We start from the raw sequence: 23,509 nt of genomic DNA, 5'->3' as shown, positions 1-23,509 counted from the left end.
GGATGGAGTAGCTGCAAGGAGAAGGCACGGATATAATCGGTAAAATGCACACAGACTCGGAGCGGAGATGAGGAGGGGGAGAGAGAGAGAGAGAGAGAGAGAGAGATCATCCTGACAGCTTCTGGCTTTGTCACTCATTTCCTGTTTATAGTTACAGACATTTCACAGTGTTCTAGCACATTCTCTGTATTTGTGTTGCATTTCAGTGTTTGTAGGATGTAGTGAAATATAATCACAGTGAATATGCTGAGATGCCCATCAAGCTGTATAGCATTCCCACTCGTGTAATATTTTTATAGATATTTTTATTTATGTAAAGCTAGATAGATTTTTGAGTCCATATGTCCGAGATTTTCAAACAAGTGTTTGTAGGACTTATATGGATTTATCATTGTAACCAGCAGATTTATTAGGTTTTGGATTTGATCCAAATAGGGTCAAAGAAAATAAGGTCACAGCAAGGTCAAATGTCTGAATTTATTTCTTTTCTTCAGTAGCTTCCTTCCTGTTAGAAAAATATTTTAAGGGTATTTCTGCCATGCAAATTTAATAACAAGAAGGACTAGAATTGTTGGCGTTGGAGTCATCCCTGTCCACACCATATGCCTCGAGTTGTACTTATTATTTAATTGTTTATTTAACCAAAGTACTCACAATGGGCCTCATTTATTAGTCTTTTAGGTGAAGAAGTGTGTTTTAAAAAAAAATAATAATAATAAAATTTGTTATTTTACAAAATCAAACTGAAAAATTTTTTTTTTGCAGGATTTACAAAAGTTTTGGAAAGGCAGATTTTCTTCATACTTGTGCACGTAGTTTGATCTTTTGTAAAGTGTAAAGCGCGTTCCTGACACATCCTCTGGTTATACAAGTAGTGACGTCCACAAAACTGCAAAGAAGGTCAGGTGCACAGACAGCTGGGAGCACGAAATAAACAAGGCACAAAGGCAGAAGTGGAATTTATCCAATAAATGCCAGTAAAAATATTTAGCAGTGTAACAGCACCTGAAAAGGTCAAAATCTAGAGACACATTGATGTGAATTAGGTGTGAATCAAGTGAGGTGAAGAAAATGGAGGAGGAAAAAAGACCCAGATGATCATGGACCCTGAGCAGGTCACACAGGGAAACCGCCAGCTTTCAGCTTCCGGGGGGGAAGAAAATCATACTGAACTTTAAGCATCCTTCTCTTAATAAGCGTGACCCTAATCTTCTGTCAGCTGGGATGTTTTGTTTACGGCTCTGCGCAGACAGACCGGCCCGTCCTCTGCTTATACACCGCCTTTTCTTTTGTCATGATTGAATGCTTAACTTTATTTGTCTTAATTTATTTTGTTTATTTATTTATTTATGTAATAATTTTTATTTTTTATGTTCTTTAGTGAATACCAGTAATATAAAATGATTGGTTTTCACAAAATGTTGTTGATGGTGCTCTTAGTCTGTGACCTAGTGAACTAGCATGAGGATGTGTTTTTGACTCTGAAGCACTTCTACAATGCGCTCTGGATAAGGGCGCCTGCTAAACTCTGTAAACATATTAAAAATAACTCAACACTATAATCAAGATATAAAAGTGCAGTAATCCATGCAAGTTATATGATTTGATGATTTCTCTAAGTCATTTCTTAATGATAGGGCACTATAGAAAAAAAAACCATTTAAATTGGCTGCCAAATAATCAAGTGTTAAACTTGTATAATGGGATTTTAAAATTATGGTATTAAAATATTCGTACATATGTATCAGACTAATTTAAATACAGTCATCGGTGACTTATTCTTTAAAGAGTTGAAGTGCTTAGCTCTGAAGGTAAAACATCCATCACTGCATGTGTCAGCTGTGGAAAGAGAGTTGAAAAATCATGTTCTACTGTTGCTATATTGCTCGTCACTCACTCGTATGATCTTATCATCTCGTCTTATTGCCAGTCTGCTTGTGGAGAGAATCTTTGCCCAGTACATGGTGCCTCATAATCTGGAGACTGCAGAACGGATGAAGTGTCTGTATTACCTGTATGCTACGCTGGATTCTAACGCAGTAAAGTGAGTCCATCATTTCCTTCTCTACGCTCTGTTCATTTTGTATTACACCACAGCGCTGTTAAATCCTCTAATCTGCGTGCGCAGAAGGTGTTGGTTAATTTCCTAGAACAGCAGCTCTGAGAGTAGTTCCAGCTACAAGGCAAATTTTAGGTTTATATCAATGCAATAGTTTCTATAGTAACAACTAATAATAAAGGGATTGCTATAAAAGTGTGCTGCTGTTTAACACAGTCTATGTAAGGAGTCTCCACTGTTAGTGCTTTGTAACAGGCAGTAAGTTTTCCGACACGGGAAAGTCTTCAGAACTGCAGAGTGTGTGTGTATTTATTCTTTTCTTATTAACTTTAAAAGAGTAAAAAGAGAGGCTGGTGATGGTATGAGTGTTTGTAGCTGTAAGAAAACAAGTGATAACAGGAACTAAATTGTTTCGTGGATCTTCCACAACATTAAATGTAACTATAAATGGATAAAAAGTATGATTCTTTCATGAATAAAAAATTGTTGCCATTTGGCAACTGTATCAGATGGTAAAAGTAACTCCTCTTAGGGATGGGCCACATCACACCATGCCATCACTGATTATTTTCCCCATAACAGCATGCCTCCTGGAGTTTTATTCCTTACTAAACTTTTTTTTTTTTTTTTGTAATTGGAATGGGAATAGTTTATATGTTGATGAGTCTGAAGTGTTAATATTGGCTTAACGTTTTATTCCTAGAGCCCTGAACGAAATGTGGAAGTGTCAGAACATGCTGCGACACCATGTCAAAGATTTGTTGGATCTGGTTAAACAGCCGAAAGTATGTTCTCTCTGTTTTATGTGGCAATAATTTCAGCACTATTGTGTTGTTTTGTGCTTCACAATTAAATTGAAATTGGACTGGACTTTTCGTCTTTTTAGTCGGACTCCTACAACAAAGCGGTCTTCTCAAAGGTCATGGTCATCACAAGTAAGTCTCACGTCGTTGTAGTCCTCGTGTATCACGTTATAATAGAGTAGGAACAGCACGACTGCACTGGTGCCTCTACTCATTTTTTATTTTTAGGAAACTTGCCTGACCCAGGGAAGGCGCAGGACTTTGTGAAGAAGCTGGCGCAGGTTCTGGAGGAGGATGAGAAGATCAGGAAGCAGCTGGAGACGCTGGTCAGCCCGTCCTGTTCCTGCAAACAGGCCGAGGTCTGCGTGGTAAGGACTTTTCTTTTACTTTCTTTCCTGGTAAATTAAATAGATTTAAGCAACTGCCTAGTTCATAGGTTACAACTTTTTGAATTTTTAAATGTAACCAAAATTTTCAGTTTCCAAATTGACCACTGAAAGAACCTAGACAGAAATCATTAACTGGAGTTTTCATAAGTTACTGAACAAAGCAATTTTAATTCATTTTTTTTTATTAGGAACTGTCAAGTACAGTGAAATAAAGCAAACCAATAGATAGTTTTCCCTTGTTTACATCCAGGTCACTGGAGGTGTCTGCCATTTTTTTGGGTCAGTCACTAGATAGCTTTCCAGCTATTTTTGTCATTGCCAATAAATGACCCTTATGATGCTCGTTTCTTGCAGCTCAGCATGAAATTCTAAGTTTGGGGTAGCTTGGCTAGCTAGTCAGCCGGTGAGCATTATAATTGTATGATAGTAAAATATTTATATAAAATGTAAACACTGACCTGAGGACTTAAAATCCTTTCTGTAAATATGTGCAATCCATAGAATTTGTTGTCTACTCAGTTCCTCTGTTCTCTCACCTTCTGTGAGTGAGACAGCTGGTATGGACAAAGACTTTGTTTTAACTTTATCATCTGACCTATTTCAGTACCCATTGACAGTACTGGTATAACCCATAATGCCCAAGGGCTGTTTTTAAAACAATTTTTAAAAATACTCACACCTCATTAATCCTATTGTTTGACCCACAAAATGGCGGCCATGCTATAAATTATTTCAAGTGTCACAAACATAACACTCAAACTATCTATATACAAAAACAACTTATATAAATGTCCATGTAAAGCAGCCTAAATGATTTTTTTTTATCTTTTCAATGTGCTGCTTTTGTTTGTCCCACAGCCGCTTTGGTTTATTGATGAGTGTGCTAAACGTGTCGACTCAACATGAAGATAATACAGAGGAGATGCATTTTATTATGAATGCTCCCTGTTCTATAAAATATAGTCATTTCAAAGGCTTTGTCAAATAATATTCTAAATATAATAAAGGTGTAAAGGGCTAGTTTATTTCTGGTGCTGTGAGTGGCCACTTTGAGTTTACGTCAACTGCTGAACTCGGAGGAACTCGGAATTGAGCAGACCGTCCCGAGTTTCCGGGTAGGAATTCTGAGTCGAGGGGGCGTTTTCTTTTTCTTTTTCTGGTCGAAGGTCTGGGATTACGAGTTATGGCCCCTAGGCGAAATCAACAGTTTGGGAGTGTTGCCAGGATCGCCACTGAGCAGAAAGACTTTACTGGAAGGACTTTGTATTTAAGGCACATCCAAAGTTAGCAAATTTCTACCAAGGATCGCTTAGGTTGTGTAGGTGTCTGGGATTCAGAATTCCTTCATAATTCGTGCATTAATCCATTCTCACTCTGCTGAAGTGCACAAAAAACACCTCTGTATTTTTTTTTTTTTTTTTTTTTTCTTTTTTCTTCTTTTTTCTCTCTCCCCTGTTCGGCTTATGGGTGTTATAACCCAAGTCTTGTGGTCATATTGATTTTTACAGAAAGAGATCACAAAGAAACTGGGCAGCCCCAAACAGCCCAGCAACCCTTTCCTAGAGATGGTGAAGTTCTTACTGGAGAGGATCGCTCCCGTCCATATCGACACAGAGTCAATCAGGTACAGTGCGCTAACACTGATCCCATCTCTCATCTGGGCATTTTCTCCTTTCTGAGTCTGACTGTCTGTCTCCCTCTATGATTTTTCTTCCACAGTGCACTTATAAAACAGGTGAACAAGTCCATAGAAGGAACAGCGGATGATGATGATGAAGGTGTTCCCACGGAGCAGGCCATTAGGGCTGGGCTGGAGCTGCTCAAGGTATCCATGGATTCAGTTGTGCATCATGGTGATGCTGAGAAATTATTTTATTAGGTTATAATTACATGCCTGTTATTTCTTGACTGATATTTAACTGATTTAGTGAGTGTAAGACATTTTATTTTTTGTACACTTTTCTGGCCACGAGCTTCAGGATCTTAAATGTTGCAATCTGATTGGTTCAGTGGAAAGCACCTCTTATTTCTCCTCTTGTTTTGAGAAGTTTATATTTGATCATCTTACTCCAAAAGAGTCTAATGAATGTGTCGTGTCGTGTCCCCAGGTTTTGTCCTTTACTCACCCCGTGTCCTTCCACTCAGCTGAGACGTTCGAGTCTCTGCTCGGCTGTCTGAAAATGGACGACGAGAAGGTGGCGGAGGCAGCACTGCAGATCTTTAAAAATACCGGCGGAAAACTGGAGGAGAGCTTCCCACACATCAAATCGTGAGTGTGCTGCTTATTTTTATTTAGATTCAGTAAATTAATGAAAACTAAAAGCACTGTAAGTACCATAAATTTTTATATATATATTTTGCATTGTCTGTATTTATTTTCTGTGTGTATATTGCTAATCTTTTTTTTGTGTAATCTGGCTGCCCTTATGCTCCTGAGACACACCCTGTAGTTTACATTTTTTGAATACATGCAGTTCAATCCTGTAAAAGTTATTTTATTTAATTTATTATTATTTTTTTTTTTTGCCGCCTCTAGGGTTCTTTTACCGGTACTACAACACAAAGCCAAGAAGGGACCTCCTCGCCAGGCCAAGTACGCCATCCGCTGCATCCACGCCATGTTCTCCAACAGAGACACCCACTTTGCACAGATTTTCGAGGTGAGGTTTTTAAAAGCAGTCATCTGTTAACACCTGTGAACTTCCGCCTCAGCCCTATTCTCATCTGTTACACTGCACTCAGCCACGTGAGGAACACTTCGTTCACTTTACGTGCGCAGGCACTGTAACACTTGGACCTGTACACGTTGTCTGGACTTCTGACAATGTAAAAGTCCTGAAGGACGATTGCCACCTATTACCACTGGAATAATACATGAACAGTGGTAATTTATGCCCTGTCTACTGACAAGACTCTGTCCTGTGCTTGAAGGTTGTATAGTCCATTGTATAGTGGTGTGTATAGTTTGTTATATAGTGGTGTGTAGAGTCTATTGTCTGCTACTGTTTTATGTAAAATGTAGCACTGCGTCCTGGAGAAACTACATTTCGTTCCTCACTCAACAAATCTGTGATGAAGGAATGAGAATCAAGTTGACTTTGACAGGATCTTAGAGAATATAAAAATATGAATATATTTTGGGACAAACTTGGAACAAACCTTCCTAAGCTTTCCATCATTGTATGTCCTGAGCATCAAGTCTCACCATACTGTAATACAAGCCCTTATAATAAGAGGAGCTGTCACTAATAAAGTCTTGGCTGGTGTATGCATCAGTGGAAAGTTGATGCCAGTTTAAAAAAAAAAAAAAAAAAAAAAACAGTTTGTATCATGCTGACTAAGCCTCTCCTCGGTTGTAGCCTCTGCATAAAAGTCTGGACACGGAGAACATGGAGCAGCTGATAACTCCTCTCACTACGCTGGGTCACTTGGCTATGCTGGCACCCGAGCAGTTCGCCGGGCCGCTTAAATCACTAGTGGCCAACTTCATTGTGAAAGATCTGCTAATGAACGACAGGGTGAGTGGAACAGCACAGCGTCTTATTAGAAACAAATCTCCTGTCAACCTGTAAGTGCACGGTTACTGAAGCGTCACTGACTTACACAATCAGGGTAGTCTGAAATGCGTCTGTGTAATGATCCACAGGCGTCCTAAATAAATAAGCTAATATCACGCACTGTAAGAAACACCGGATAACAGCACACCTGTGATTAGACTTATCCACCAACAATAAAGTGTTTTAATACATACTGCGGAAGCAACACATCACTTGCTTCCCAGCTATAGGTTTGCTTACATGAGCATTTTTTTATTTGCACAGAGAAATACTAGCCTTCTATTCTCTCGATTCTTTACGTGTTTGTTAATTTTGTATAATAATTGTAAGACGCACTTGATGCAGACTGATAGATAATCCTAGTGCTGTTTCTTAGCTGTATGTAATGCTTGTAATGTTTTCTTGGGCTTCTTGAACTACTAAAGAATGATTATTTGAGCTAATCAGACAAACAAATATATAAAAGTAAGCAAAAAAACTTATTAACTTAGAAATTATTAGCTATAAATGGAGTAAGAAAAATTCATACATGTGGTTGTGTGAGAAAAGAAAAGTGCAGCCTGATGGAATAGTTTATGCTATGCATAATGGAATGTTAAATTAACAATATATCTTGTTGTTTAGATTTATGTTAATTTGATTAGTCATTTTATTTTATCTAGTAGTGCTTTGCAGTAGGGATGGGTGAAAAAAAAAAAAAATCACATCACAATCACAATATAAAGACATTAGAATACATGATGTGTATCATACGATGGTAGCTTTTCATGATCATAGGTTTGCTAACAAACTGTCAGCAAAACAGTAGTGTGAAGTTCACTTAATTTATTTTATTTGCTTTTATTTTAGGTGATAAATTAATTTGGCACCGAAAAGGAGTACAAATTAAGCAATATATGTAAAAATGTGCATTTCACTGTACAAAATATTATTAAAATAAACTGCTTCCAATTGGTTTTATTATTAAGGAAAAAAATCAAGTTTATAAAAGATATTGTGTTACCTGTGATATCACACACAAGTCATCACAATATCAATATTTTTGTCCTATTGCTCTTACTTCGTACCACTGTTTTTCACATTGTTACAGCCCTTGGCAGACTTTAACCTGCTTGACGTTTGTCTACATATAATGCTTTGATATTTAGGATTTGTGTAGCGCTACTGTTGTAGAGCATTAAGATCTCTTAAAGTGGCATTAAAACGCTCTTAAAAAGCATTAAATTGAAGGTACTGAGGTCTGGAAATACCCTGATCTGAGAAGTAAGTGATAAATCTCCTCGCAGTGCATGTTGGCACACACACCCTGCTTTTGAGTGCCAGATGATTTTTATCTGAGGTTTTTGGGGTTTTTTTTCTCTTTTCCAATCTTTGTCTCAAAGATTCCTGGCAAGAAAACGACCAAGCTCTGGGTTCCAGATGATGAAGTTTCCCCTGAAACACTGGCGAAGGTAGGCCACACCTTATAAACTGCCGAATGCATAGCTGTTATTTTACAGAGAAAGATGAGTGTTTCTAAAACAGTTGGCAGCGCCATATAATTTATAAAATGTCCAACAAGTCACATAATATCCGTAGCTGATGAGTTCTGCTGATATTGTTTTCAGTTTAGAGCATTTTCTTTTAGTGTGAGCTCGAGACACAGTGATTGCCTCAGACAAAGTTATTATCTCACACGGTTGTACTAGCGCCACAGTGTATTGTTTCATGACATTGATGAATCGCTCAGCGATTGATGATTCTTTCACCATAATAAATATTTCTTGTTTTATCAAACGTGTCTGTTCTGTTCAATCTTCTTTTCAGATTCAGGGCATTAAGCTGATGGTGAGGTGGCTGCTCGGAGTGAAGAATAACCAGAGCAAGTCGGGTAACTCCACGCTGAGGATGCTCACTGCCATACTGAACAGTGATGGAGATCTGACTGAACAGGGCAAGATGGGGTGAGTGCGTCCCACAGTGCTGGCACTGCAGGAGAACCAGCTACAAATAAGATGTCCTTCGAGCTTGAGTAAAATTGTAGTTTATTAGCAGATACAATCGGCTGATGGAGAAGGAGCAAAGCACTGCTGTGATCATTTCTTTCGACTGACTATATAACACCGATCAAATGACAAATTGTACCTATAAATAGTAGTGCAGACATAATCGCTTATACAATAGTGCAAAACCATCCAAACTCCAAGTCACAGCCTGACTGTAAGCCAGTAACACCCCCTTCTGTCCAGCAGAAGTCACATCCTGCGAATACTACAGTAGAAAAATCTCCATGATTGGAACAGCTGTCGTATTTTATAACAGTAATGCTGAAATAACATTGCCTTGGCTTGTTAAGTAAGCAGTAAGACACTTCAGGGTGTGATGTTATAGGAAAATAATCAACAGCTGAGTGGTGTGATTAAGCAGCGTTACCGGTTACCACCTCGAAGTTGGTTATTTTCCACTAACAGCTTGTCTCGAAGTGTTTTATTCCTCTTATTCCACAGCAGTCTGCCGGTGATTACCATTTTTTTATTTATTAAAACATGACATACGTACATTTTACATTTAATGTTATGGAATATCCGTGAAACACGTTAGTTCCTGTTATAACTTATGTTATATCACTATGTTATAGCAAGTCTTTCCCTCACCAGCCTCTTTTTTTTCCTCTCTCGACATTTAATAAGATAAATAAAAATGCAGCCTGTCATGTTACCGAGAAACTGGAAAGCACAACGTCCTCTGTCCCGAAGGCTTCCATGACACTGGAGACTCCTTCCATATACGTTTAATGCCTCATTAAAGAAAACTTCCCCGTTTGGACGGTCCTGTTTTTGTTTGTTAAACATTTTTCATCCCGCTTATTATTAGGCTTATTTATTTTGGAGCGTCCGTCGAACAAGTCCCTATGTATGAGCTGTTGCTATAGAAACGATAATGTGTTAGAACGAGCACGTTAATGTATACCTGTGTTTTGCAGCTGCACTACTGTCAGAGTTGTTATTATAGAAAATTAATCAACACCTTCTGACCAATCAGAATCCAGATTTCAACACTGTGGTTTTTTTTTTTTTTTTTTTTGTCTGAGTAATAGATTTTAAAAGGTCAAAACCTTTTAAAGCAATGTCTAATGATTTATAATTAATAGAATAAAGTGTCCGTCCTAGTGGTTTTTTTTTTTTTTTTTTTTTTTTTAAAAAGGAGCATTTTCTAGTTAATGATTTTATTCTGTGTGTGTTCAGGAAGCCGGACATGTCACGTCTGCGCCTGGCGGCGGGCTGCGCGGTGCTGCGTCTGGCTCAGGAGCCTTGCTACCATGAGATCATCACCCTGGAGCAGTACCAGCTTTGTGCTCTTGTCATCAACGTAAGATTCAAATGCCACTGCACTGTGCTTCATTACAGGACCGAAGCTCTTAAGTCACCTTTAATAGGCAGCTTTGTCTGTTTTAATGATGAGTAATGGTACATGGGGAGCTGTGTATCAAAGAGCTGTGCTGAATCATTCTGTCAGTCCTGCTGCTGGTGTTATGAGGCCATATGGTGGTGTTTTAGCTCGCTGCAGGTTGCTTTGCCTGCCTGATTGCACACTTGATCTGAAGAGAGGTTCACATTGTCCTGCACGTCTTCAATTCCAGTCATGCTAGTGGTTACCTCATTCATTTCTTCATTCATTCATTCATTCATTCATTCACTCATGCATTATCAGTCATTGCGCCGTCTCTGTCCTCAGGATGAGTGTTACCAGGTGCGTCAGGCTTTTGCTCAGAAGCTGCACAAGGGCCTGTGTCGGCTGCGGCTGCCGCTGGAGTACCTGGCAGTGTTCGCTCTTTGCGCCAAAGACCCGGTGAAGGAGCGCAGGGCTCACGCTCGCCAGTGCCTGGTCAAAAACATCAACCTGCGCAGGGAGTACATCAAGCAGCACGCCGCAGTCAGCGGTGAGGCCATGTACACACACTTACTTTCCTCCATCACACTGTAGGTCAGGGAGTTCTAGTCTCAGTTCTGTATTAGCCCATCTCTAACTCATTTTATAACTCCACTTTTAAGAAAACATTTTAACAAATAAAAAAAAAAACTAAACTGCATGTTATAACCCTGATATTTCATAAGGTCATTCTGCACAGCCAAAACGGCATCCATGAGCCACATAGATTTTTACTACAAAAAGGAATAGTTTTTCATAATAATTGTCAATGTTCTCCTCCCACTTCTTCCTGCAGCACCCAGGCTCTCAAAATCCAGCCAATCAGCAGAAAGAGATGTCTCAGTTACATCCTCTGTCAAATCAGAAAGCTGATTTCTGTGGGCGTGGGCTTTGGAGGGAGGTCTGAGAAAGAAGTTTTATTTGTACATTTTAAATGTTGGCTTAAAAACAACTTGCTTCAGCGTACTGACAAAATTACAGACTTTATTCTTTTATTCAGTTTAATTTTAATTGTATAGCGCATTTCACAATAGAGTTCTTCACAAAGTAGAATAAAAACCACGACAGATGCTTTTGCTAAGTGTTAATAGCACCACATTAACCCAAAATACTTAATTAATTAAGCTGGGGATTTACTCGTATGTCAGGAACTGGTGAAATGCTCAAGCAGGAGGAGTCGTATTAGATGTATTATATATTCCCGAAACGAAGCGGAGTCACTGTTACGACTTCAAAGTGGATTATTTTCCCCTAACGGCTCATCGTGAAGTGTTTATTCCTCTTATACCACAGTAGCTTTCCAAAGATCACACATTTAACTTGTTTATGAGTGACACATTGTGCTTTTTAACCATTTATAGTTACATTTAACATTGTGGAACATCCATGAATGTTATCTCTTACATTATAGCGCTTCTACTACCTCCACTCTTTAATTTTTCTCTCTTGATGTTAATAAGACATAAAAATGCATCTTTTTATGTTACAGAAAGCTTACAGGCCTTTACAAAGTGCTAGCACTGGAGACTCTTTCCATAAACGTTAAATAAACATCAGTGTAACAATATTTATGTTTTTTGAAATTTGTTTATTATTGATCTTGGATTATGTGCCACATCTGCTGAACAAGTCCCTGTAAATGAGGTGTTACTATAGAAACTGTTCTGTGGCGTAATGTGTTAATAGTCGTATTATTACATATATATCAAGGAACAACTTCCACTTATCTTGGACGTAGTGTTTAAAGGATGGAATCAGTGAGCCGAATGACTTTGGTATGTCTTTCCTATCAAATTAATTTCTTGGCAGATGTTTTGGCCCTTCATTTTGTCATGCTAAATTAATTTGAATTAATTAGGTTGTCATAATGGAACACAGTACACGCCTCTTTTTGTAATTCACTCCGCATATCAGCCTTGCAGTGTGAGTGTGAAAATCCCCATCCCTGAAAAAACTCTGACTGATTCCATGTTCATGTCTGAAATAATAATAATAAGACTGAACGTCTGTCTCTTGTAGAAAAGCTGATCTCCCTCCTGCCGGAATATGTGGTGCCGTACGCCATCCACCTGCTGGCTCACGACCCGGACTACGTCAAAGTACAAGACATAGAGCAGCTCAAAGACATCAAGGAGTGAGTCTCTCTCTCTGTGTGTGTGTGTGTGTGTGTGTGTGACAGAGAGAGAAAGAGACAGGCTTTTACAGATTTCTGTGTGCTTTAAAATGAAGAAAAGCCAGAGAAATTGATTTTTCGCAAGTGCTCTGGCGTTATTGCTGGAAAAATGACTTTTCTCTCACTCTCTGCGTCTCTCTGCTCTTTTCATCTTCAGGGCTTTATGGTTTATTTTGGAGATCCTAATGGCAAAAAATGAGAACAACAGTCATGCGTTCATAAGAAAAATGGTAGAGAACATCAAACAGACAAAAGATGGCCAGTGTCCAGATGATCCGAAGATGAACGAGGTGAGCGCCTAAGCCATTCTTTTTTTTTATTATTATTCTTTCAAGTTCTTTTCTTCTTCATTGTGACCAGTTCTGATTGATTAACGAGTAATTGATGTGTTCATGTCATGATGCTTTACCTCGTAATGACGTAAAAATTCCCTAATATTTTACGAAATCCTTGTTCTTTTAACTTCTCTCCTGTTAGAAACTCTACACAGTGTGCGATGTAGCCATGAATATCGTCATCTCCAAGAGCACCACGTACAGCCTGGAGTCACCGAAAGACCCCGTACTGCCTGCGCGCTACTTTACCCAACCTGACAAGGTGAGACTGCCAGCCACAAACCCAACACATTCGTTAAAATAATTTATACCACAGCACTGCCAGTCAGACAGAAGGTGTTGAGTAATTTTCTGTAACAGCAGCTCTGACAGTAAAGCAGCTGCAAATCACACTCACTCGTACAAATCACACTCATTCGAATACTTTTTCATTTCTATAATATCAGCATAAACCTCTATAATTGTTGATTCTGTAAAGGGATGTTTATTTAGCATTTTTGGAGGAAGGAGTCTCCAGTGTCAGCTCTTTGTAACAGTCAAAGGTAAAACTGTAACTAAGTTTTCTGTCACTTGAAAGACTTGAGGACTTTGCATTTTCCGGCTTCTCAGTAACGTGACAAGCTGCATTTTTTGCAATATTAACTTCAAGAAAGAGAAATAAATGAGAAGATGGTGAGGAATAGATTGTTTATAGCTTTTTATATCGTAAATGATAAAAGTAACTAACTTGTTTTGTGGACGTTGTGCAACATTAATCAGTGACTATAAACTGAATTTTGAAGGTATTGAGGTGTTGTTAGCATTGGCAGATTGCTGTGGTATAAGATGAATATAACATTTTCTTTTAGTCGCTGTTCTACAAACTCATTAAAGCTCCTTTTTTGTTCTTGTCTATCTCACAGAATTTCAGCAACACAAAAAATTATCTTCCTCCTGAGATGAAGTCATTTTTTACCCCTGGGAAGGTACACCTCCATTACTATCCTTTTTTTTTTATTATTTTTTTTAATTTTTTAATTTAATTTTTTTTTTAAATCATTAAAACAGATGTTTTTTCTTTTTTTCAAACATCTTGCATATTTCAAATACTAGAACTGGCCCAAACAGGAAGCAACAGAATTTAGGGATTAGTTTTCAATTTCAGTCAGTTTGATAGCATGTTCACAAGGATGTCAGAAAAAGCACAGACGTTTCTGTCAAAAAGAAATTCGATTAAGGACAATAACAGTCCAAAATAATTACTATATATGTCACATTTTATAGACTATTAATGAAGAGAAAGGGGAACGAAGAGAAAAGGGAACTAAAAAAAACAAAACAAACAAACAGGACAGAGAAGGGGAAAAATATTTGCACATCAACGAGTCAAAAAACAAAACACAGTTTGACAGCAAAACAAGAATGCATGCATTAAATAAAAGAAAGCAAAAATACAAAGAGAAAAACAATACAATGAGGAGAAAGAGTGCAAAAGATACCGAGTAGAAAAAAAAATACAGCAGAGATGAGTAGTGGAGCGGACAGATGTACAGAATGTACTGAAGGGGTGTTGTTCAGTTAGGTGTGTGTGAGAGTTAGTATAAGCTAATACACTCGTTGTCCACTTTATTAGGAACACTTGTACACCTGCACATTCATGCAGTTCTCTAATCGGCATGTGAGCCTGTGCCCATGATAGCCTCAGACTCCAGGGGCTACAACAGTGGAAGAACCCAATGTGGTCTTCCACTGTTGTAGCCCAACCACCTCAAGGTTCGATGTTTTGTGCATGCTGAGATGCTTTTCTGCTCACCGTGGATGTAAAGAATGATAGAGTTACTATATCCTTCCTGGCAGCTTGAACCAGTCTGGCCATTTTTTCCTGACCTCTCTTATTAAGGTGTTTCCACCCACAGAGCTATCGCTCACTCCAATGTTTTTGTTTTGTTTTTTTTCTTCACTTTTTTTTTTTCCCCCCTTTTTTCCCTTTGCACCATTCTGTGTAAACTGTACAGATTGTTGTGTGTGAAATTCCAAAGAGTTCAGCGGTTTCTGAAACACTCAAACCAGCCCATCTGGTACCAACAACCATGACACGGTTAAAGTCACAGCGATCACATTCTGATGTTTGATGTGAATTTTATCTGAAGCTCTTGACCTCTATCTGCATGATGATATGCATTGTGCTGCTGCCCCATGATTGGCTGATTACATAACTGCATGAATGTGCTGGTGTACAGGTGTTCCTAATAAAGTGGATGGTGAGTGCATATTAGATCCTGTCTTAAGAGCGTTCCAAAATATACACAACTGGAAGCTTTGGTACTGAACTGATGATGTGGAAAAAGCAGTTTATTTTCATGTGCCAAATGTCCTAGTACTTTGTGCAGTGAAATAAAAAGCTCCAAGCAGGTGCTTTTCCTAATAATTCCTGCTGTCTCTTTGTTTTTCTTCCCTCCTCCCCACATTTCCAGCCTAAATCAGCGAACGTACTCGGAGCCGTGAACAAACCGTTATCAGCTACAGGCAAGCTGCAGACCAAACTCTCTCGCATGGAGACCATCAGCAACGCCAGCAGCAACTCCAATCCCAGCTCGCCGGGCCGCAGCAAAGGAAGGTAGTAAACCTGCAGCACTATCATTGTGTTGGTGTGGGTGTGTGAACATTCTTTTGTAATGTTATCCTACTGACTGTGGAGGATTGTGTATTTAACCGCCAGAGAACTATGAAGTACTTCAAAAAGCAACACTAGTGGAATTCTTTTATTAAAATCTTTTATTTTAGTAACATCGTAATCTAATGTTCCTACCATGTTTACCATGTCGCGAAAAGGATGAAGGATGATCGCATGCTGTGATGTCACCATGATCTAGAGAAACACATCGTTGTGTTCATCTGTTTCTCAAACACTCTCGTCTCTTGGACACTAGCTAGTAAAGTAAACTTCTGAGGTGAAGCCTTGTGAATAGAAATGGCTTTGATCCGAAACCCAGGATCAGATAACGGAGAAAAGAGAATGAATTTGATCCAAACAAAAGATTATAATTGGGTTTGGAAAAGGTTTTATGTACATCATGTTTTAGCTATATATTTTTCCTGTATTTTTTGTGGAAAAAAAAAATTCTATCATCTCTGGCTGCCTGAGACAAGCAGATTTACTTATCCATGCTATTTTTTTTATTTTTTTTCTTTCTATCAGTTTCCCCAGTGGACTTCTTTTTTTTATTTATTTATCCAACTACCAGAGAAAGGAAGGAAAATAAAATATTGACGCTTCATATTTAAACACAAAGAGAACTTTTCATTTGATAAAACGTAACACGCACCCTTCGGTTCCTATATTTCTCTTGCCAAGGGCACAAACACAATGCTTCATCAGCAGAAACAGGAAAAGGACTGTCGCTTCGTAAAGTCGGCTCTTCCAGGAGTCAAGTACTATACAGTGCAATATTAATGCACATAATTCACTCATGCTTTTGAGTTAAATTACATTATTTGCCACTTTATAGCCTAGTTAATTGCACTGGGCAGCTCATTGCCGGGCGGGGTCGTTAATGAATTTATGATTTGTCCACCCCTGTAATGTGCTTGTCCCAGCGCCTAGATTAGCAATTTGTCCTTCTCTCAACCTTTCTTCTGAGCCGTACAGATGGCACACAGCCTTTCCAAAAGCCAAAAAAAAAAATCCTTTCCTGTGTAGTTTAAACTCACAAATGAATAGAAGCTGTGAAACACTTGGATCCGTGAGGTCTAGACACGGGTGAAAAGGTGATTCAGGCTGAGCTGAATAGGGCTGTAAATACATTTGCATCACAAGGCCATAGTGATTATAGCTTCACTGCATCCGGCTCGCATCAACAGAGCACTTCAGCTTGGAAGCAGGAGACGCTCGGAGACAGAGAACCTCTTCAGTGAACCAATTGAGCTCAGCACAATATGATTCATTACCATCCTCAGACGGGTATAATCAGGAGAGCAGGCTGTGTGTTAGTAAGACAGTTGGGATACTGGGGACACTAACTGTTTCAGAGACGGATGAATATCAAGAGCGTTTGAGTACATCTCTTTTTTAGCTTTTTTTTTTTTTCCCAAACTAATTTTCTTAATACATGTTACATTTAAATTATAATAGGTAGGATTCAGTTTGTGAGATTTCACACAAAAAAATCAAGCTTTGAAATGTGTTTCTGATGGGGCTGATTAGAAATGGTGAATTTTTTTTTTTTTTTTTTTTTTTTTTTTTTTAAATCAGATATAAAGTAGTAGTCAAATCTAGTTTCATGTGCCAGGATTTCCATCGCATGCTTTTACAATGTTCACAAAAATTAATACAGAGAAGGAAGGAGAATAAAATATTTTATTTTGCGTAAAAAATATATAATGATATATATTTTATCATCCATTCTGCAGCTGCCGTGAGTTGATTTGGTTGTTATTAAACATATTGACACCCATGATTTTGTAATAAATTACAACGCAGTACCTTATTTTATAATGTTTTATCAATAAAATTAAAAATAAGCAGAGACAAGAACCTTTCATGGCTTAGTTCTAGGCTCATTAAAAAAGCAAGGTTCTTATAGTTTAGTTTGAGTGATTGTGTTAATTATGTGCCATATTTTCATGTTAATTGTGAGATTAGCAAAAATAATATCAGCTAAGAAACTGACCAATTATTCAGCTGTCCGTAATTATTATTATTATTTTTTTAATTATTATTAGAAAACGTGTCCTCATAAGTAGGCAGTGCAAAATTCAGCAAAACCAAACAAGTACAAATTGGAACAAGTACTAAAACGTGCCACAACAGATTATGCTTATGTTGTTAGTAGAGCTGTACAATATATCGGAATTATCGAAATATCGCAAATGTAAATATCACAATATGCATATCGCATATGCGATAACTGAATGATTTTAGTACTTCAAAAAGTTACGAAAAGTCAGATAGCATGTATGTTGGTTATATCATTTTAAGTTTATATATATATATATATATATATATATATATACATAAAAACTTAAATTTTAATTGATTTTACACACTGACAGCTTTATCGTATCGCATATCGCAATTTTCTTCAATATCATGCAGCCCTAGTTATGCAAAGCATGAAGTAAAATAAAAATAAAAGAAGCTGCTGTAAGTACTACATGTAAACATTATAAAAACATTTATTTTAATGCCTGTATCTACACATATACAGTGTTTCTGAAAGCTTGTACCCTGATCACTTATGAATTATGGTGCTCAGCTTTAATTGTTTGATTTCTAAACTGTCCACCCCTTTTTTCTCTCTCAGAATGGACTCTGCTGACGTGGACCACAGCGAGAACGAGGACATCTCCATGAAGAGCCCGTCTGAAGGAGACAAGCCCACTAGGGGACGCAAGCGAGGAGCCGCGACTGGACAGGAGGACAAGGCCCCGGAGCCGAAAGCCAAACGCGGCCGCAAGAAAGCAGCCAACACCAGCACGGAGGACACAGAGGAGCAGTGGACGGAGGACAGCAGCATTGTCGACACAACCATGGAGACAGAGGACGAGCAGAACAGCCCGCCCAAGAGGGGGCGCCGGGGACGACCTCCCAAATCCGCCGCCGCCAAAGAAGAAACCGCCGCCAGCAAGGGGAGGAGAGGACGCAGGAAGGCCGCGCCGCCGCCGGACGAGGACAACGACGACGAGCAGGAGGCAGAGGAGGAGGACGAGGAAGAAGATAGAGGCAGTGAAAATATGGAGGAAGTTAAGCCTAGAGGCAGGCGAGGACGCAAACCGAGGTCAGCTTTCACATTAATAACCTCTAAAACTTACTAAAATAATCAGACGCATTATAATCAAATGCACTCATGTGATTCTCCTCAGAGCGGAAGTGTCAGAGGTCACCAGCGATTCTGTCGAGTCCACGCCACAGAAAAGAAGAGGACGACCTCCGAAATCACAAACGGCAGCTAAAAAAGCAGGGTACGCAACACCTCATTTCTGAGTCACCTGTTTAGGGCTGGACAATATGACCATAAAATCAACGTTGTGAAAATTTGTCACTGTACAAGTTTATTAAATGTCACAGATATCATTTTGCATATATATATATATATATATATATATATATATATATATATATATATATATATATATATATATATATGTATATATATATAGGACCAAGAATATGTGGTTTTTTTTTTTTTTTTTAATACATTTTTTTTTTACATTTACAAACTGTGATTGGAATTGGCTGATTTGGTGTTTTGTACTGAAGCTTTACACCTGCAAAATGTTAAAAAATTAAATTGCAATTTTCAAAAGTGTTAAATTATTTATTGTTGTAGCCATAAAATAAAAAGCATCAGGGAGCTCAGTTCTTCAAAGGTTTTTAGTAAATGCTATACTGCTGTTTTGCTGGCGGTGATATCATGTATCACAGAAATGTCTTCACGTATCGTGATATGATATTTTTGTCAAATCGGAAATTGGGATTATTATTATACCACTGAGATTGAATGAATTATCGCATAACCATACACTACATCAGTAATGTCATCTGGCAGTAATGTAATTTAGACAGTGAATTCTGCAAATTAGGCCTGGACAAGAGCTTAATCCAGCACAGTTTGATGTCCCACAATTCTTGAGCTCTGAACTGATCTTTTTGGGGTTTTTTTTTTTCTTTTCTTTTTCTTTTTTTTTTTTCTTTTTTATATTGTGATAATAAAACGCTTACTGTTATAGGTAAATAGTCAGTGATAAGGTAATGTAATGCAACCTGACACAAAGCAGAGTTAATGTTACCACTCTGAAGTTGATTATTTTCCAATATCAGACATCCTGATGGGTTCGTCCTATAGCAATTTGCCAACAATTGCGGTTTTTGTTGATTTGTCTCTGTATTTTATTTACAGTTAATGTTGTGGAACACTTGCAAAGCAAGTTAGTTCCTGTTATCGCTTGTGTTATAGCAGCTGTAAACAATTGTTCCCTCACTTTCTTTTGAAGTTATTAAGACAGAAAAAAATTAACGTTACTGAGAAACAGCTCCTCATAATTGTCCTGAAGACTTTCTTATGTTGGAGAACTTAAATTACAGAGCTACTGTTACTATAGAAACAGTAACGTATTAAAACAAACACATTACTATAAACTTTTTCATTTTAATTAATGAACACCTTCTGACCAATTAAGCGACTAATTTAAACATCACCATTGTCTGGTCTGTAAAAGTGAGTTAGTCTGTGTACATTAGTTCTAATATTAAAATTGGTAATTAGGAGTGATTGAGGAACGAGTTATGTGATCGTGTCTGTGTTAGTGACACAGATTTTGGCAGATGACCTGCCCTGAGCACCAGCTGTCATGTATGTATACGTCTGGGGAAAATGATTTGCTAAAGAGGTTTTTAATTCCATAGTGTCATTAATGCATAGTGCCCCTCAGTTATGTGATCTAATTCACTTAGATTTAATCTCAACTCTGCTGTAGTTGAGAGACATGACGGATTATTACTAATTCCTGGGTTTGTTTTTTTATTTGCTCCATGTTACAGAGGTGGAAGGTCCCGAGCAGCAGTGAGCCAAGAGGACGAGTCTGAGGAGGAGATGGAGACGTCGCAGCACAGTGATGAGGAGGCAGAAGAGGAGCAGTCACAGGACTCCTCACCTAAAGTAAACCACCAGGCTGAAAACTGGCCTCATCTTAAAATAACATAACTAACAAGTGGTACAGTGCCTTTCAGAGGGGTATAACACTCGGACGATTAGGATTAATACAGCGATTTAAAACTCAACAATTGAAACTAATCGAGGCAACAATCCTAAATATATTATTAATGATTATAAATCGATTATTATTGAAAAAGGACAGACTACTGGTGTGTAAAATATTTGATATTTTTAAACTGATGCGTAAACTGACTAGTAAGGTGATTTGCCTGTAACTCTGATACTTTTAAAATAGTGCTTCTCTACATCATTCACAAATTAACAGTAGGCCGTCCCCAGATTCTGAGCAAAGTTGGTCACATATCGCTCGGAGGATACTAAATCATATATATCATATCGTATCAGATTCAGTAAAATCATCAAACATCGAATCGTATCGTAGTTGATTGAGTGGTATCGTCAAATATCAGATCGTTGCCTTAACAATCGTATCGTATTGTAACAGATTCAGTTGTGCTGGCTTAAGAATCAAATCATATGGTATGGTTTTGTAGCTGATTCAGTGGTATTGTCAAATATTGAATTGTTGTCTTAAGAATCGAATCATTGTATCCTAGCTAATTCAGCGATACTGCCAAATATCGAATCACTGGCTTAAGAATGTAATTGTATTGTAGCTGATTCAGTTATATTGCCAAATATCGAATCGCTGGCTTAAGAATCTAACTATATGGTGTGGTTTTGTAGCTGATTCAATGGTGTTGTCAAACACTGAATCGTTTTCTCAAGAATCGAATCATATCGCCTCATAGCTGATTCGGTGATACTGCCAAATGTCGAATTGCTGGCTTAAGAATTATAGAATCATATCGTAGCATAGCAGAATTAGTGGTATTGTCAAATATCGAATCATTGCCTTATGTATTGAAATCGCATCGTATCGTAGCAGATTCAGCGGTAGCATCAAGCATCTTATTGAATTATTGCCTTAAAGATCGAATCATATTGAGTGGGTGCCTAAGTCTTACACTCCCAGACTGCTGTAGAGACTTGAAAGCTCAATAAAAACTATTTAAACTTAATTTGAAGTAAGGGGGAAATGTTAAATCATTTTTGGCTGAATTTATTCCTTTAACTCTTAGATAAAGCAAAAGAAAGTAAAACAGTGTTAACATATTTTATTTTGCCATCATTTCTTACCAGAGTTTAAAATCTTGTGAGAAACTCACTTGACTTGTGAGTTTCCAATTGAGAACACAGCACAATGTTTAAGATTACATTTTGAATATACAAAGCCTTTCTTTAGAGATATTTAGAAATACAGAACTTCTTATTCATTGATGTTTGTTTTTAGTCTAGAAAGCTTAAGAAAGTGAGAATTCTGGTGGCAAATAACTTATTTCTGTTTGATTGAGGTTAATTAAGTTTAAGAGAAATACTTTTACCATGTGTTATTCTGAGTAATTGAAATAATCCTGACAGTGTTGAGTGGAGTAGCTCGTGTGCTCAGTGCTCGTTGTGCTGTGTGTAGGTGCGACGGAAGGCTGGAAGGCGAGAGCGGAGATGAGGGAGCTGACGTTCTCCCTTCAGAGAGATTCATCATGGCAGAGCTTTGAAAAGCCCTGGAACTCATCAGAGGGATTTTTTTTTTTTTTTTGGAGCGTTTGGACTTTTTCGGAGCCATGCATCTGCTTCAGCTGTATTTTGCTGTCTTTTCTGCCGTAAGCTTTCGCAGCGTCGCTCCACCATGACTCGTGGTTTGTTTCGCATTGTTACACGTGCTGACCATGTGAAAAATCTTGGCTTAAACACACACACACACACATACGCTCAGACACAAACTGTAAATAGTCTTTGTTCTGTTGCCCCCTGATCCTGAAATCCCCTCCACTTTAGGGAAACTGTATAGCTCTTACCCTTTCGGATTTTAAGATGTTGCATTGGCTGAATTTGTTCAAGTATTAAAGGAAAAGCGACTTTTAGCAGTACTGTATCTGTCCAGTGTGTTTTCTGTATCATTCTGTATCGAGCGACATGAGGTTTTTTTGTTGGTTGTTTTTTTTTTTGTTGTTTGTTTGTTTTTTTGTTTGTTTGTTTTTGTAGTTCCATTTTTATGTTTGTCATTTTACTCTTTCCCTTTTTAACCCTTTGTCATTTGTGTAATTCTTGTGTGCATATTATTGTGGATGTGCAAATGTGCCTCTGCAGGAAAACAAAAACGATAAAAAAAAAAAAAAAAAAGAAGAAGAAAAAGAAACACTGGTCTGATGACAAAATCACGTATTTGTAAACTTCTCCTGCCCAGTATTTGTTTTTATCAGTGTTTAGAAAAAGGAAAGTATGGTACAAAGCAATCCGTTTTAATATTGGCTGTGTGTTGCGGAACACTTGCGGATTAAAATCGCCCACTTTTTCAGTCTGCTGAACCAATAAAATATTCTGTTTAAATAATTGGACTTGTTCACTGATCCATCGCTCCGTGTGAGTGTCACATTTCCTTGTTTTGTTCGCTCTGTAAGAATGAAAGCCTTCATGTTCCCCTGGAGATATTTATGGTGTTGCTGAAATGGAAAAATGAGTCATTTAATCACGGCAGTGCTTTTCTCATTCACTGTTGCTTAAAAAATTGCTGTTAGGTGTGAGTGCATTGTGTATTTATCTTAGTGAGGGGAAAAAAAATGGCACATTGTATGTTTTATATTCAACTTAAACTCCTCATGTGGAAAGGGTAATATGGATTCTTGCCCTGCTGCCTGTACTGAGTTTTAACTTCATGAGCAAGACCTTAAATACGCTATATGGCCATAAGTTTGTGGACCCCTGACCGTGATACCCATATGTGCTTGTTGAACATCTCATTTCAGATTTATTCCCACTTTGTTGTTATAATAACCTCCACTCTTCTGGGAAGGCTTTCCACTAGATTTTGGAGCGTGGCTATGTGGATTTTATGATCATTCAGCTACAAGAGCATTAGTGAGATCAGGCGCTGATGTTGGTGAGGAGGTCTGGGGTGCAGTCGGTGTTCCAGTTCATCCCAAAGGTGTTCAGTGGGGTTGAGGTCAGGACTCTGTGCAGGACACTCGATTTCTTCCACTCCAACCTTAACACACTATGTGTTCATGGAGCTTGCTTTGTGCACGGGGGCATT

At 38.1% G+C, this 23,509-nt stretch overlaps 1 protein-coding gene across 1 annotated transcript in view; it reads left to right on the top strand.

The window, feature by feature from the left end:
* pds5b (PDS5 cohesin associated factor B) overlaps window positions 1-22,809 on the top strand; it is a 48,414-nt gene extending 25,605 nt beyond the window's left edge. The window contains exons 13-34 of the mRNA XM_034310599.2: window positions 1,931-2,044; window positions 2,763-2,844; window positions 2,946-2,994; window positions 3,091-3,230; window positions 4,760-4,875; window positions 4,971-5,076; window positions 5,360-5,520; window positions 5,788-5,911; window positions 6,611-6,769; window positions 8,191-8,259; window positions 8,615-8,751; window positions 10,033-10,156; window positions 10,523-10,727; window positions 12,236-12,350; window positions 12,547-12,679; window positions 12,867-12,986; window positions 13,627-13,689; window positions 15,178-15,320; window positions 18,007-18,480; window positions 18,566-18,664; window positions 20,244-20,361; window positions 21,890-22,809. Coding sequence (XP_034166490.1) covers window positions 1,931-2,044; window positions 2,763-2,844; window positions 2,946-2,994; window positions 3,091-3,230; window positions 4,760-4,875; window positions 4,971-5,076; window positions 5,360-5,520; window positions 5,788-5,911; window positions 6,611-6,769; window positions 8,191-8,259; window positions 8,615-8,751; window positions 10,033-10,156; window positions 10,523-10,727; window positions 12,236-12,350; window positions 12,547-12,679; window positions 12,867-12,986; window positions 13,627-13,689; window positions 15,178-15,320; window positions 18,007-18,480; window positions 18,566-18,664; window positions 20,244-20,361; window positions 21,890-21,925 — 2,887 coding nt within the window. The 3' untranslated portion in view covers window positions 21,926-22,809. The remainder of the gene's footprint in view (window positions 1-1,930; window positions 2,045-2,762; window positions 2,845-2,945; window positions 2,995-3,090; window positions 3,231-4,759; window positions 4,876-4,970; window positions 5,077-5,359; window positions 5,521-5,787; window positions 5,912-6,610; window positions 6,770-8,190; window positions 8,260-8,614; window positions 8,752-10,032; window positions 10,157-10,522; window positions 10,728-12,235; window positions 12,351-12,546; window positions 12,680-12,866; window positions 12,987-13,626; window positions 13,690-15,177; window positions 15,321-18,006; window positions 18,481-18,565; window positions 18,665-20,243; window positions 20,362-21,889) is intronic.
* The last annotated feature ends 700 nt before the right edge of the window (window positions 22,810-23,509 follow it).

This window comes from Pangasianodon hypophthalmus, chromosome 14, assembly GCF_027358585.1.
Source record: "Pangasianodon hypophthalmus isolate fPanHyp1 chromosome 14, fPanHyp1.pri, whole genome shotgun sequence".
NCBI lineage: Eukaryota > Metazoa > Chordata > Actinopteri > Siluriformes > Pangasiidae > Pangasianodon > Pangasianodon hypophthalmus.
Note: the sequence above shows the minus strand (reverse complement) of the source record. Positions and strands in the feature narration are given on the sequence as shown.